At 37.8% G+C, this 16784-nt stretch overlaps 1 protein-coding gene across 2 annotated transcripts in view; it reads right to left on the bottom strand.

Annotated features, from left to right (window-relative positions):
* Positions 1-1885: 1885 nt before the first annotated feature.
* Positions 1886-16784, bottom strand: part of LOC127799637 (uncharacterized) — a 43372-nt gene continuing 28473 nt past the window's right edge. The window contains exons 3-4 of one of the 2 annotated variants that reach the window (XR_008022655.1): positions 3404-4102; positions 1886-2214 (exon numbers count right to left, since the gene is read on the bottom strand). Coding sequence is in view for 1 of the 2 variants with exons in the window: in XM_052333845.1 (XP_052189805.1) it covers positions 3698-4102 (405 nt within the window). In the remaining variant the exon portion in view is untranslated. Of the gene's footprint in view, positions 2215-3234; positions 4103-16784 lie in introns of those variants that run through there. The other variant, XM_052333845.1, reaches the window with a different exon arrangement.

The following is a 16784-nucleotide window of genomic DNA, read 5'->3' as shown; positions in this document are numbered from 1 at the left end:
ACGACATTCATATTAATATATGCGATACTAACTTTCTCTTAACAGAATTTTAAAAAAAAAATCAAAGGATAGATTGAATTCTAATAAAAATCAAAATTTAATGACTATGATGACAAAAATTAAAATATAATAATTAATTTGTCAAAAAAATATAAAATTCACTAATAATGTAATTGATCCATTTTTAAAATAATATCAAAATGGCGAAAAGCGAGCAAGTTATGCCATGATTCAAAGAAATATTGACCAAAATGTTGCTTTTATGGTACAAAATTGTGTTGCGAGGCATCTTCTTCTTTGTAGTCTATTTTAAAAAAAAAAGCAAGTTCATTATAGATTAATTGAGTTGAGTAACTAGTTTTTAGAGCACTAATTAAGTGGTTGAACCATGATAAACTGAGATTTGCATTAATAAGTCATAGATTTGATTTCTTATTCTGCGCAGTGAGGTAAAGTCTCTACCTACAATTTATCTCATTTGTCAAAATTGAGCACATGAGCAACGAAAAACTACGCAAGAACAATAATCCCAAGTGAGTTGAATAACTAATTTCGTCTATGATTCTCAAAGTTGTTTTTGGGTTCCTAAATCAAATGAGCCGCAAAATTTGCTTTGATGAATTTATACAGAAATGTCATCTCATATTTGTGATGGCATTGGCGTTAGTGCAATAAGATCACTAAGATTATTCTTTTGTGATTTAAGGGCACAATTTGAATTATAAAAAAGAAATACATTTTTTTAAAAATGAAAATAGAATTATATATAAACACGATTATGGCAAAATAAAAACATTATGAGACACCCTTTTATTCAATTTCACAAACAAATCAATCTTCTAGATTATTCATAAACTTCTTATTCATCATTCCTTTCCAATTTCCTTAGGTTTAGGCCATACAATGATTTGAAAGCTCTAGTACAAACTTTTTCCTTTTGGTAGGAGAATCGATAGAGACATGCAAAGATTTTTTTTTTTTTTTTTTTTCTTGTCATGTGTACTTAGCGAATAAACAAAATCATACAAATTTTATGCAAAATAATGTGACTCACTAATCACTATGTATTTTAAATACAACACATCATGATGAAAAAGCATTAATGTTTTGCATCATTATTATATATATATATAAAGGATGGCATTTTCCTTTCTCAAATGCATCAAATTAAAGTGTATTGGTCCACATATTGTTGCTTAAACCACCCATTAGAACATATCATAATTGTAAAAATATGAATGTTACATCATTCCAACATATTATTTAAGAAAATTATGGAAAAGATGGCATTTTCCTTTCTTAAATGGACCAAATTAAAGTGCATTGGTCCACATATTGTTGCTTAATGGAGAACATGTGAAGATTCTAAAAGAAGACTTTATCAAAAGAAGAGGAAAGTACATCATGGTCATCTTTCTTTCCTTCACAATGAATGCAGAGTCATTCACCAAACAAACCCATGACCAAATATTCCCATTTTTTATGGTCCAATCTTTTGTTTTTCTTTTTCATCACGAAGTTTGAATTTTCTTTGCATATTATATATGGCACAAAATGTTGTTATATTCTACTAGGATTTCACTGACAATATCGATCTTAAGTGATCCAACAACCCAAGGATTAGCTTGGATTATTAAGAATCAAACTCACAAATTTTAAACTTGTAGTAGTAAGATATATTTTTGAACTTTCTTATCACTAAACTAATCACTTTAGAAATTACCTTTTTGATGCGCCCCGCCCTCTTACAAAGTTACACAGACTTCACATATTAAGGGACAAAGTTTGAGAGATTTGTTGGGTTTCCTAAACCCACTTAAATATTAGTATTTGATTGATTATATTTAATTTTAGCATTTAATAAGTAAATTAAAACCAATTGAGTTCCCAAGCAGTACCCCAAATTAAATAGTTCTAAGCTTTTTTGGTCAGTACGACCTTTGGAAAGGCAAGTGTCAGCTGTTGGAAGGTATAATATAAAAGCCGAACATGTTGGATGCATGATTGAGAGGGGAAGAAGGCTGACATTGTCGATCCAACTTCACATGCTGATTTTGGATCAGAACAAGCAGTATCCAAAGCGAGCTTGACATGGGTTTTTGGCAAAATACAAGTCGTGGGTCATCACTCATAACAAGCCACATTGCATGTTGCCAACTAGAAAACAAGGCATAGGAACTGGGGATGTGAGTCCAAGAATTTGAATTGATAATCCTGAAATTCCACAAGATAAAAAAAGAGATTATAACAGTTTTTATTTATTTATAATAATTAAATTTTAAAATTCTTTTTGGGAATGGATTTACATGCACGAATAATTTGTGAATTATTGTGTGTCTTGTAATTAAATTTACCTAACCTAAAAATTTTATAATTACGAACTCTGTCGACAACAAAATTAAGAAAGAAAGAAGAGGTCATCATGCTTCCCTAGGGCACATAAGGAGCCAACATGTAGGCATGATAGGTAGGTGGGCTGCATTTTTCATTTCATTTCAAGATGGGGCTCAGGAGGGCTGGACTGGACCCCAACAACCTTGTCTGATATTGGGTTGCATAATTGCAATTTTGTTTGCAGTTTTGTACAGAAACAAGTTTATGATACAGAGAAGACAAAGTCAATACAAATCTACCCCTTCAAATGCTCAACGCGTTTGTAGATTAGTCTGGCATGTAGGGTTTGGTGGAGCATACTATCTTGTTTCATCCTCCTTCCCCCAGTTTCAAGGGTTTTTATTATTTTAAAAAATTACAGAACTATCAAATAACATATTCAATCTTCATCTTCTCAACGAAACACAAAAAATTAAACACTAATAAATCTGTCAGAAAACCTAATTCATCGTTATGATGTCCAAATTCCAAATGATTCTAAAGTCTGCAAAAGTACCAAGGAAATCGAAGGTATGGTCGGTTACACAGTTACGGTTTGGAAAATTAATTTTTTTCATTTTCATCTATTTATTTGGTTCAGCTCAATTCTCAAATCTCCAAAGGTCTCTAAGATCAAACTACAAAATCAAATATGCACTTTCAGATTATAATCGAGAGCTTTCATTCACCCCATACCCTCCATTCAAAATAAGAACAAGACGAAGAACACGACCATGTGAATGTGAATACAGAGAGATCCACGCACAAGAGAACGGGCATAGTCATAGATGTGCTTCCTCCTTGGCAAACACTAGAATATTCTAATTATAAAAACTCAGATTGTTTGAGCAAACCCATCAGTTTAAACAAAATACTATTTTTTGTGGTCGCATATAAAGCACAAAAGTAACAAATCTGCAGTGAAAATTGTAGCGCAGATGGCACATATCACAGAAAGGGAGGAGAAAAGAAAAAGGGGGGCAAATAACAATCCAAATATTTGCGTAACTTACAGGAAAGAAATACTTACTATAAAACATAGGAGACCCAGAGAAACTGAGTGACAATGAGAGTCAGATTTGATAGGTTTGGTGCCATCGTAATGCAATCTGCCTTGCGAGGAGAATCACTCGATGACTTTCTATGGACACACTTCAACAAGATGCTGTAATTTTTCGTTTATTCTTGTATGAAGTAACCTTGTCGACATTGAACCGCCGTTTGTTGTAAAAGCTGTGCTAATCTCAAAAGCAACGGACTGAATAGCTCCCAACACTTCTATAAGCATGCTGACCTTGTGACCAATGACCATACTCAAAAATCTTCAAGGAGTAGACTCGTGACTGGGACTATCTGCATGCATGTCCATTGAGGCATCGTTGGAGTTGAAGGAATCAGAATCCCTGTTCTGCTGTGCAAAGCTAGGCTCGCTGTTCCTGAATCCATTTGCCGGCTGAACACCGGCTGGATAGTAGCCTCCTTGTGAAATATGATAGTTCTGAAGGCTCCGGCGAATAGGACTTGAGAGGGCATTTGAGAAAACAGAATTCTTGTTCTGCTGTTCGCAGTGTTCTGTCCGAAGGCCAGGTCCAGCATTTGGTGCACCAGATGAGCCTGATGAGACAAAGAAGCCTGAATTGGTTACATGCATTGTGGTCGGTAAGTGCTGGTTTAGGGGTTGTGCTCTAGGTGACATTGATGGCTCTTCTCCACTGTAGTCCAGCTCATTCTGCATGGGGATCTCTAAATAAGTTACCACTCAGAGCTAAAATGAATTACGAGGGAAATTAACAGTAAAATAGTGAGAATAAAATAAAAAAGAATAAAAAGGTCTTAAGGAGCAGTAAAAGACAAAAAAAGAGATTTCATAATCAACATCAACAGATTGTTAGCTACAGAAAACTACCAAGAATTGATGATTGCAAAGAATTCAGATAATGCAACTAACGATAAACAAAATATCAATTTTAAAGCAAAGTGACATTAAAAAACCAACAATTCTTGTGTGGCCAAGATCCTGGAGAAAATTATGTCATTTATAGAAAAGTGAACATGCATTGGCAACAAAGTATCTCAGATTCTCAATAATGTCCAACTCCAAACTTTTTTGGGCCAACAAAACATAAATTCAGTTCTACATTGGTTGTGGGCAGAGCTCAATTATAATCATTTTATTTTCTCATAAGGAATATATCTGAACTAAATTATGTTATTGTCCAAGCTTAAACTCTAGACATACACTTTTGCTATGGTGTTTGACAAACCTTTACATTCTCATTCCGGCTTAAACTCTAAATATTAATGTTTACAAGGGCATTTGACAAAAATTCTACCTATTTGACAAAAATAAAAATCCATGATCTTCGGATATCAAAAGATAAGTTCAGTAAAAATGTCACCCAAGCTTAATCTGTAATTCTGTATGGTAACAGGCAAACAGCCCTCTGTTCAAAGAGGCCACAGGTTTTAAATTCCCAAATTCACAACAGGACACCAAATATCATATGAATAACATAAGCCCATAAGAGGCTAAGTATTCCTCCCTTCCACATTAGACAAGGTATCAATTCCAGCTGTATCTCAAATGCCACTATCTGCTGAACGTGACAAATTTAATATAATGGCTGGAGCATTTAACTCCACTTCAAATTCTAAAAGCTAAACATACAAACCATCCCATCTGGCATACCCACTTTTTTCACACAAGGATAGATTACTTTCTCAAGGATGACATCATCTGGAATAGCTAGTCCAAAAGATATTACTGCTAGAGATCTAGAAAAACATGCCACATCATGTTAAACACGATTCACACTTTTTAATATATTTCAGAAACTTCTCTATATGTATCATATTACTTTTAAATTTTTTCTGAAACAAGAAGCTCTGTGGGCACTATGGTAATATTTGTCCCTGGTAGAATTTTGTGTCCCTCACTTAAATGAACAAGATTATGTAAAGGTGTTTTTTTACTAGAAATAAAATAACATAGATTTACATTCATCGACCTTCCCTCCTTCACTGACCTCCCTTCCAGTCAGCAATTGCCTGGATGTGGTAGGTCAGTGGATTCAGCTTTCCCTACACTCACTACGATGATGTTAACTGACGTTTTATTAGTTAGATTAACCATTAGCCAAAAAAAAAAATCCCTTCTTCAAACCTTTTAATAACAAAAGTTTTTATGTCCAAACTTTCAGAGTCTTTTATAAATATCCTACTCCTAATCATCATCATCGTCATCACAAGTTTTAATGACAGTAGGTTAGATTGGTTACATGAAGTCTAGCTCTCAAATCATCTCTATGTAAGGCCATATTTTCTGCAAGGTCATTATATCCCATGTTATGTCCAGTAGTATCTCGCTAAGTTTTATTTGGATGTCCTTTACCTTTTTTGCTACAAACTTTTTTCATTGCTCCAACCACGCTGCAACTCACCAAAAGTAGCCCTTTTTGCGTGCCCAGGTTCCTGTTGAATCCTGATATTTCAAGTTGCAGTTACTTTGTTATTTTTGGCAGCCAATTCCAGGTTTTGTGTTGTTTCTGTTCTTGGTGGTGACTGCTGTTTGAGTTGTAGTAGTGTTTTCATTTTCTGATCTGGTTGAATCAGTTGGGAGAGATGTTGATGACAGCCCAGGAACTAGAGTTGGAAAATGGGCAGGCCGGGCCGCCTCCCGCTTGGCACACGAAACGGGTGGGCCGGGCCAAATTTGGCCCGCGAGGGAGGCAGGCCAGGCCATTTTGGTGGGCCACCCCCATTTTTGGTGGGTCAGGTCAGGCTGGGGCCGCGGACCACAAAACACTAGCCCAGCCCGGCCCATTTGCTACAGTAATGAGCCAGGGCCGGGCAGGCCCATGGGCCGCTCGGCCCATTTGCCAACTCTACCAGGAACCAAACACCACTAATGCTACCAAACAAGTGGCTGCTAAGGTCAACACTGTCATTTCTGATGTCATTCCTATGACAACAAAAATCACAGAGCACAAACTTAATTATAGGAACTATTTGGACCGGAGCAAAACTGTTCGGGTATATCTTCTCAGCATTGAAAGAGATGACCATCTCATAGATGAACCACCATCGAATGCTGCTGCAAAAAAGGCATGGCTGCGTGAGGATGCCAAGATATTTCTGCAGATTCGAAACTCTATCGACACCGAGGTAATTGGCCTAGTGAACCATTGTGAATTCATTAAGGAGCTTATGGATTACCTAGCCTTGCTATACTCCGGTAAAGGTAATGTTTTGAGCATCTATGGTGTATGTAAGGAGTTTTACCTCCAGAAAAACAGGATAGGACTCTTACCGAATATTTTATGGATTTCAAATGGGTGTAAGAGTTGAATTATCTTCTTCCCTTTAGTACTGATGTAGAAATGCAGCAATCCCAGCTTGAACAGATGGCTGTTATGAGCTTTTTGGCAGGCTTACAAGCAGAGTTTGATGCTGCCTACACGCAGATTTTGTCCAGCCCAGAGCTTGGATCTCTTTGTGATGTCTTTACTAGGGTTCTACGAGTCGAAATTTCTCATCCTCCTCTAGGTACCAATTCAGCCCTTGTCAGTCGCAGTAACTAGACTGCAAATGAACATCATGGTGGAAAGTGTGGTCGTGGAGGAAAGCATAATGGTCATCCTAGTGGAAGTGGGGGTCGTGGTTTGGACACTAGCAATAGACCTACATGTTATCACTGCGGTGAAGTTCGTCACACTAAATGCACTTGTTGGAAGCTTCTTGGGAAACCCTCATAGTCGTTTGTTGCCAATATTGCTACTCATGATAAGAGCCCTTTTAAACAAACAGTTCTAATCTCTGCTAATGAATATACTCGTTTTACCCAATGCCAAGCCTCTAAATCATCTATCAATGCCTCGATAACCATTAGTGATAGCTCAAGTAATCCTACTACATGTCTTATGTCATCCTCTATCAAATGGGTCATTGATTCCGGTGCTATAGATCATACGATCAGGAACCCAGGTATTCTCTCATCCTTTGATTCCCAACTTCTTTCCCTAATGTGATATTAGCTGATCCATCGCATCTATAGTAGGCTTTGGGCTTGCCCATCCTACTCCATCTTTTTCATTGTCTTCTGTTTTATGCCAACCTGATTTCTCTTTTAATTTACTCTCTATCAATAAACTTACTTGTGTCCTTAATTGTTGTGTCTCATTTTTTCCTACCCATTGAGTCTTTCAGGATCTTATGACGAAGAAGATTATTGGTAAAGGGTATGAGTCTAGTGGCCTGTATCTTCTTGACACTACTTCTACGCCTTCAGTTCCACAACTAGCCGCTTGCTCCAGTGTCCTCTCTCCTCTTGATCTCCACTGTCGTTTGGAACATCCCTCTTTATCAACCTTGAAGAAGTCGTCTCCTCATTTTTCTTCTTTATCTCATTTAGAATGTGAGTTATGTCAGTTTGCTAAACATCACTGAGTGTCTTATTTCCCTAGCATTAATAAACGCACTTCATCCCCTTTTATGTTAATCCATTTTGATGTTTGGAGTCCATGTCTAGTACCTTCTAAGTCTGGATATCGGTATTTTGTAACATTTGTTGACGATTATTCTCGCGCTATGTGGCTCTAATGAAATCTCACTTTGAATTATTCTCTATATTTCATACTAATGTGCGTGTTTTACGTAGCGATAATGCAGCTGGATATTTTTCTACTCCATTTACCTCTTTTCTATCACAACATGGCATTCTTCATGAATCATCTTGTGTTGATACCCCCACCCCCATAATGGTGTTACTGAAAGAAAAAATAGACACCTCTTGGAAACTGCTTGTGCTTTTTTTTTCCACATGGAAGTTCCAAAATCTTTTTTAGCTGATGCATTCTCTACTGCCTGATTCTTACTTAATTGCATGCCTTTGTCTATCCTTGGGGGGATATTCCCTACTCTATCTTATTTCCTTCTCAATCTCTCTTCCCTATTGAACCTCATATCTTTGGTTGCAGTTGTTTTGTCTGTGATGTCCGTCCTCACTTGTCTAAGTTGGATCCAAAGTCTTGTAAGTGTGTTTTTCTTGGATACTCTCGTACTCAGAATGGTTATCGTTGTTTTTCTCCTACTCTTGGCCAGTACTCAGTCTCTGCCTATGTTACCTTCTTTGAACCACACCGTTTTTTCCTATCTCCACTGAACATGAGTATGACGATATTTTGGTCTACACTGTGACCACTCACAAGGCTTTGGCTTCACATCCTCCATTGGCTTCTTCTTTGTCTATGGATCCTCATACCACCACGACTACCCCTATTCTTCCATCTCCGGATTTGAGCCTTGACCTTCCCATTGCTCTTTGCAAAGGTAAATGTCAATGTACTCATCCTGTATCTTCTTTTGCTTCTTACACACATTTGTCTTCCTCCCTTAGTGCTTTATTTCATCTTTTGATTTGGTCTTGGTTCCTAAATGTTTATCCAAAGCTCTTTCAACACCAGTTGGCGTGAGACTATGGTTGATGAGATGTGGGCCTTGGATGAGAATATAGTACTTGGGATCTAGTTCCTTTACTTTTTGGGAAGACGACTATTGGATACAAATGGGTCTTTGTTGTCAAAGTTAATCCTAATGGTTCTGTGGCTCGGCTTAAAGCTCGTTTGGTTGCAAAAGGGTATGCTCAAACCTATAGTTTTGGTTATTTTGATACATTTTCTCCAGTGGCTAAACTTGCTTTTGTTTGCTTGTTTGTCTCTATAGTTGCTACTAATGATTAGCCCCTCTATCAATTTGATGTAAAGAATGCTTTTCTTCATGGTAACCTACAGGAGGAAGTCTATATGAAGCAACCACTTGGGTTTGTTGCTTAGGGGGACTCAGACAAGATCTGTAAACTTCGAAAATCTCTATATGGTCTAAAACAGAGTCTTCATGCTTGGTTTGGGAAATTTAGTGAGGTTGTTCAAGAGTTTGGGCTTAAAAAAAGTTCCTGTGATCATTTTGTGTTCTATAACAATCAAAGGCTGGTATAATATTGTTAGTCATATAGGTTGATGTTGATTGATTCACGAGATTATGGGAAAATTGGACTATGATCTCTTGGCCTAATCTTCCTAAATTAGCACAGATTCAATCTTTAGTGTTTAGAAAGAAGTTATTCAGATTTAGATATTGCATGTTCTTGTTCTTATATCTTTGATTTTTTGTATAGTGTACAACTTAACTTTCCTTACTGTTTATCTTTCCTATATTGTATTCTTTGTCCCTATTAATAGGGAGTGTAATATTCAATTCAAGTTATTAGGAGAAATATAATTCTTTGTTCCTCCTACACATCTTTTGATCTATTTTTTGCATGGTATCAAAGCCTATTCTCTCGAATCATTCGTTGTGAGACTTCATTGCCACAATTACTCTCTATTTTCCCTTTACTGTTTTGTTGTAATCTCACATAATGTTTGAAATTTCTAAAACGACTTCTCCCATCTCAACGAGAGAAACAATGCCAATCAAACAACCAATCGGTGGTGCCTCTGTTGGTGAGCTGCTAGGAATGCACCATTCATACCGCCTAGATGGTGGGAATTACCTTCAGTGGTCTCAGCTGGTGAGAATGTTTCTGAAGGGTCGGGGGAAGATTGCTCACCTTATTGGTCTAGCACCTAAAGCCTCAAATCCGACGCTTGTTGCTTGGGATGTAGAAGATTCAATGCTGATGTCATGGCTTTGGAGTTTAATGCTACCCAAGGTAAGCAAGAACTATATGTTTTTATCTACGGCTAAGGACATTCAGGAGAGAATTAAGAAAGCTTATTCTAAGGTGTAAGATGTTGTCACGACCCTAGGGTTATAATTGTAATTGATTGGCATTTATCTTGTATGAGTCGTTGGGGGCTAACTAAAAAGGGTTAGGCTATTAGGTATGTTAGTTAGGTGGTTGAATTAGCTGATGAAGTGTACTAGAGGCTCTATAAAGAGACCTACACAGCAGTAAGGAAGTATCATCGAGAATAATGACAAGTCTTCCCTTCAATTCTCTCTCTCTCGTTCTCTTTTTTCCCCTTAATCTATTCTGTCTCTCCCTCTAATTCTATTTTTCTTCTTCTAAATTTCTATTCAAACCCTAGGAACCCTAGGGTCTTAACTAGTGGTATCAGAGCCAACGTCTGGGTAGTTGGCGTCGTGGGTCTGTTAGGGAAGCTATCGCCGACGGAATAGGCAGTGGCCGGTGGGGTCATCGATCCGAGTAATTGGAAGCCAACGTCGAAGGGATTGGAGGTGGCTAGTAGGCTCATCGATTCAAGAATCGGAAGCGTACAGGGTCATCAATCCAGGTAATTGGAAGCTAACATTGAAGGGCTAGGAGGTGGTAGGTGGGTTTGCCAATTTGAGAATCGGACGCGTACGGGAGTGTGACGGCAATGAACACAAAGCTGGTATCTGGAGTGGTTGTGAATTTTGCTAAATTCGGTTCCGGTTGGTGAATTGCGGTGATTCCAACAAACTCGAACAAGCAAGTTGAATACGGAGTGGAGTAGCCAACCAGAATTTCTTGTTTGACTTTGGAAAACGACTTGGCCAAGTGTTTTGATGGTGCTTCCGACGACTCTTAAGAGCGAGTTTGAAGCTATCAGAACCCATCCCAAATTCCGTAGGACTCCAGTTAGAATTGTGGTGAGCGATTCTTACTGTAGCGAGAAAACGAGGTAGACCCAAGGAATTCTGGCAAAATTCCTTTGACCCAAGAATTGGGCGATCGCAATTGGGTCCAGCATGGTGAGACGAGCGAGCCCAACAGTGTTCTTGGCATCAAACGAGGTCCAAGAACGGATCTTGGAGGCAAGAGGGTGCAGGCGACTCGGTGCAGTAGGTGAGCCAAAACAACGGTGATATTGGGGAAAATTCAAAGCCAAACAATCCTCGACCACTGACTTGGATCTGGACAATTCAATGAATTTAGAAGTTAGTGGTCGAGGATCCAAGTCAGTGGTCGAGGATCCAAATTCTAATTCAATGAATTTCATACCACTGACTTGGGGCAAATTCTTGGAAATTTGTCCTGGGCTATTGCTGTGAGGTAATTTCGGACGGAATTTCGATGAATTTAGAAGTTGATAATAGGTCAACTTGAAGGCAGTACAAACTCGATCAAATTTGGGAAAGGAAGTTACGCATAGGAAGTAGTTTTAGAAGCGAGCCATGGACACAAAATTTGAAGAAACATGCACTAAATCAATAGACAGTTGGATGAGATTATAATCGTGGTGGCCAAACAATTTCAAATTCACCTTCCAGCTGAGTTACTTTCTAAGGAGTATTGGGATTCGATTATTCAGAGGAAGAGGTTAGAATCGACGACAGGTGGAGGTCTTGACATTACTCGTCCATGGGGTTAGCTTTTAGAGATAAAGGAAAGCCCTAGATCCACAGTAGGGCCAGTTTGAGCAAGCAATGGAAGCATACCTAATGCTTTTAGTTGGCAGACAGTAGATGGAGTAAAATTAAACCAGGTCAAAGATTAGAGATACAGTGAAGAACTCAATAACCTAAAACAAGAAGGCTCTATAATAGATTACAAGGTCAAGTTTGAGGAATGAAAAGTGCTGATGCTCAACTCCCATCCAATCTTGAATGACTCTTACTTTGTGTCGAAATTCACTACTGGTCTTGACGATGCGCTAAGGCTTAACGTGCAAATATGTTGTCCTACTACAGTAGAACAAGCTGCGGAGAAGGCAAGGCTGCATGAATTGGCACTGGAAGCCATTTACAGAAAGTATGGACTGCCACTGGATAATTACCGTAAGAGAACCTTGCAAGTTTGTAACGGACCACATAAAGCTAAAGGAGTTTTGACGAAACAATCCGAATCAAAACAACTTTACATAGGATCCAAGGAAGCTGATATTGAAATTGTTGAGGGTGGACAGGTAACCGATGAGGATTCAGACCAAAGACAAATATTGGAGGCAGAGGGCATGAATGGTTCTAAGGAAGCAGATTCTAAGAGTATAGCTTCTTTGCCTTTGGTTTTGGAAAAGATTGAGGAGTCACAGCTTAAGATAATTCCAATCGAAGAAAATCTCCTTGCTATTTTTGAGTAATTTTGATCCCAGGCAATATGATGGTATTGCTGTCATGTCACCTAGTGTAGCCTAAATTTGGAAGATGAAGGAAGAGAAGGGTGTTGCCATTTGGTTCGTGAGCTTTGATATTGTGGTAAAGGAGGTTGCTATTTTTTGGTTCGGGAGAAGGGAGCCTTGACATAGCGATCCTTGGAGTCTACATTTTATTTTTGCAAGAAAAACAAAAGCAATAGAGGTCAAGAGAAGACGGGCCAAAGCTTCGAAGGAGAAAGAAAGCAAGGAGAAAGAGGAGAAAAATAAACCAGATTGTTAAGGCTTGAATTGGTTGAAGAACAGGGTCAGCAGCTATCAATTCTTGGGGACAAGAATTATTTGAAGGGAAGGAGATTGTGACGACCCTAGGGTTTTAATTGTAATTGATTGGCATTTATCTTGTATGAACCGTTGGGGGCTAACTAAAAAGGGTTAGTAAGTTAGGGTTTTTATCTAACGGTAGCTAATCAATTAAGGGTATAATCAGTATTGTCATACTTGGTTATTTCCATTGTATTGTCCGCCCCTATTGTTTATAAATAGAGGGCTAGGGGTAGTCGCTTGTGCATGATGTGAATGAGTGCAATTGTGAGAGAAAAGACTAGAGAGATAGCCTTTGTAATCTCGGTTGTTTTTGTACTTGTGAGAGACTTGTGTACTAATTCATTCAAGTTAGTGAAGGAATATTGCTCTCGAGGATTTAAGGTTGGATGTAAGATCATCTCAATAGATGATCTAAACCAAGATAAATATGGTGTTCTCAGGTGGTTTGCATTCTGTTTTTTGTTCATTTCAATTTTGTTGTTGATTGTTTTGTTTCTATATATATTGTTATTTGCATGTGTGTGTATTCTATTTGGTAAATTGAGTGCATTCCAGTGCTCCCAAAACAACAACTTCGTATCAAAGCACGGGTGTTTGATCAAGAAAAGCCAAGAATCTTAGATTAAAGACAACCAAGTAATAGTAATGGCTTCAACCGCATTTGCCACTAGATATGATATAAAGAAATTCGATGGGCATAATAACTTTGGCCTATGGAAGATGAAGATAGAGGGCTTTGTTAGGGAATCTTGGACTGGAAGAAGCACTCAAAGGGGAGTCTAAAATGCCAACCTTGTATTCCACATAAAAGAAGAAAGAAATAGGTAAGAAGGCTTTCAATACGGTAATTCAAAGCCTAAGAGATAAGGTGTTGCGAGAAGTCTCAAAAATGAAGATTGCAGCATAAATTTGGCTTAACTTAGAGAGTCTTTATATGACTAAGTCATTGTCTAGTAGGTTGTATTTGAAGGCTAAGTTTTTCACATTTAAAATGACTAAAGGACAAAAGTTGCAAGAACACATAGCTGATTTCAATAAATTGTGTCTTGATATTGAAAACATAGAAGTAAAATATGATGATGAGGATAAAGCCCTAGTGTTGTTACATTTTTTACCTAAATCCTATGACACTTTTGTGGATATTTTGAAACAAGGAAAGGATACATTAACCTTAGATGATGTAATAGGAGCCCTAAACTCAAAAGAATTATAGGCTTTACAGCATAAGGTAGAGGGAAAGAACACCGCTGAAGATGCTCTTTCGGTTAAGATAAGGCCTGATAGGAGAGAGTCGAGAGACCCTAGAGGAAGGAATAGATCTAGGTCAAGATCTAAGAATGGCAGGAAGATAATTAAATGTTATCACTGCCATGAGGAAGGCATATTAAAAAGAATTGCCCTAAGAGAAAGAAGTAACCTTGAAATTTCCTCATCTATTTGTGAATTTGATTATGATAGTGCAGATGCCTTAGTTGTTTCTGAAAAGGCAGATAAAGAGGTATGGATTTTGGATTCAGGTTGTTCTTGTCATATGTCACCACATAGGCATTGGTTCTTGAATTTTAAAGACATGGGTGGTGGTAAGGTTTTGTTAGGAAACAACCAAGAATGTTGAATTGTGGGAATTGGAGATATAAAAATCAAATTGCATGATGGATCCATTAAAACTCTAACCTCTGTAAGATTTGTTCCAAATTTAAAAAGGAATCTAATCTCTCTTGGTGAATTGGATAAGAATGGCTTCTCCTATAGAGGAGATGGTGGAGTCCTTAAAGTGTCTGGAGGGTCACTTATATGTATGAAAGCAGTCCTTCAAAATGGAGATTATGTGCTGCAAGCCTCCACATTATGTGGTGAAGCTGCAGTAGTAGAAGATAAGGCCTATGAACAAACTAACTAGGCTTTGGCATTTTAGGATGGCACATATTAGTGAGCAAGGACTTGAATTAGATAAATGTGAATCATGTATATTTGGCAAAGCTGTAAAAGTGAAATTCTCTAAGAAAGCTATCCATTCCTCCAAGGCCCCTTTAGATTACATTCATTCGGATTTATGAGGCCCTACACAGGCTTTGTCTCATGGTGGAGCTAGGTATTTCTTGTCCATAATAGATGATTTCTCTAGGATGGTTTGAGTTTATGCATTAAAATCAAGAGATCACAATTTTGAAATATTTAAAAACTGGAAAACCATGGTAGAAAATCAAAAAGATAGAAAATCAAAATCATTAGGATAGATAATGGTTTGAAGTTTTGTAATAAAGAATTTACCCAGCTTTGTAATGAAAATAGTATATCCTAAGACACCTAACAGCCCCAAGTAATCCAAAGCATAATGGCCTAGCTGAAAGGATAAATAGAACCTTGCTAGAGAGGGTTAAATGCATGATATTTCATGCTAGATTACCAAAATCTTTTTAGGGAGAAGTTGTAGCCACTGCAGCCTATGTGATAAATAGGTCCCCATCTGCTGCTATAGGTTTTAAAACCCCCTATGAGATGTGGTCAGGTCATAAGCCTAGCTTAGACCATTTGAGAGTGTTTGGATGTTTAGCCTATGGCCATGTTAAGCGAGGAAAATTACAACCTAGGGCAAAGGGGTGCTTGTTTATAGGATATCCCACTAGGGTAAAGGGATATAAATTGTGGAACTTGGAATCGGGTATGCCTAGGATAACGGTGAGTAGAGATGTCACCTTTGATGAGGGATCTACTATTAGAGACTTTGAGATAAGTGACCAAAAGGATTGAGAGGACAAATCTAAGGCTATGGAAGTTGAACAGCAGGATGAAACCCATGATAATGTCTTTGATAGTGCACTTCATCAGGAAACTGGTGAACAAGAGGAGAATGAAGGTACCTCTAGTATAGACAATCAGCCTGACCATGGAAGATACAATGTAGCTAGGGATAGGCAACAGAGAATCAGCAGACTGTCGGTTAGGTATGGTTATTCGAATTTAGTATCATATGCACTGTCAAGTGCAATGGAAGAAGCAGGCGAGGAACCTCTTACTTATGAAGAGGCAATGCACTCAAAAGACTCCCAGAAATGGCTAGCAGCCATGAAATCTGAAATGAAGTCTTTAATGAAAAATGAAACTTGGACCTTGGTAAATAGACCCTTAGGTAAAAGGGTTGTAGGCTGTAAATGGTTGTTTAAAATTAAGGAAGGTGCTGGAAATGAGCAAAAACCTAGGTACAAAGCCAAGTTAGTAGCAAGGAGCCTTACTCAAGTTACCGGAATAGACCTTAATGAAGTTTTTTGACATACTTCTATTAAAGTCTTACTTGCTATAACAACACACTTAAACCTAAGCCTAAAATAAATGGATGTAACCACTGCTTTCTTGCATGGTGAATTAGAAGAGAATATTATAATCGAGCAGCCCAAAGGGTTGGTTTGAATTTAGAGGAAAAGGAGAGCAAGTATGCTTGCTGAAGAAATCCCTCTATAGATTGAAGCAAACCCCTAGGCAGTGGAATAAGAAATTTGATATATTCTTGTTAGCCCAAGGGTATAAAAAGAGTGCATTTGATTGTTGTGTTTATTTTAAGCATATGTCTAATAAGATCTCTATCTATCTCCTTCTATATGTGGATGATATGTTGATTGCTAGTCAATCAGTTGAAGAAATTTAGAAATTAAAGCTAATTGAAGTCAGCCTTTGAAATGAAGGAATTAGGAGAAGCAAAGAAGATTTTAGGCATAGAAATCTCTAGAAATAAACAGCAAAGAAAGCTCCTGCTATCTCAAAAATCCTATCTTGAGAAGCTTGTTAAAAAGTTCCATATGCTAGATGCAAAGGATGTGAATGTTCCTTTTGCTCAGCATTTCAAGTTATCCCATGAGCAATCTCCCACTGAGGAAGTGGGCATTAGAGAAATGAGTAATATTCCCTATTCTAATGCAATAGGTAGCATTATGTACAATATGATGTGTACAAGGCCGGAGTTAGCCCATGCTATGAGTGTAACAAGCAGGTTTATGGCTAATTCGGGTAAGG

This window comes from Diospyros lotus, chromosome 4, assembly GCF_014633365.1.
Source record: "Diospyros lotus cultivar Yz01 chromosome 4, ASM1463336v1, whole genome shotgun sequence".
Classification (NCBI taxonomy): domain Eukaryota; kingdom Viridiplantae; phylum Streptophyta; class Magnoliopsida; order Ericales; family Ebenaceae; genus Diospyros; species Diospyros lotus.
The sequence above is the reverse complement of the archived record's forward strand: the minus strand, read 5'-3'. Positions and strand labels throughout refer to the sequence as shown.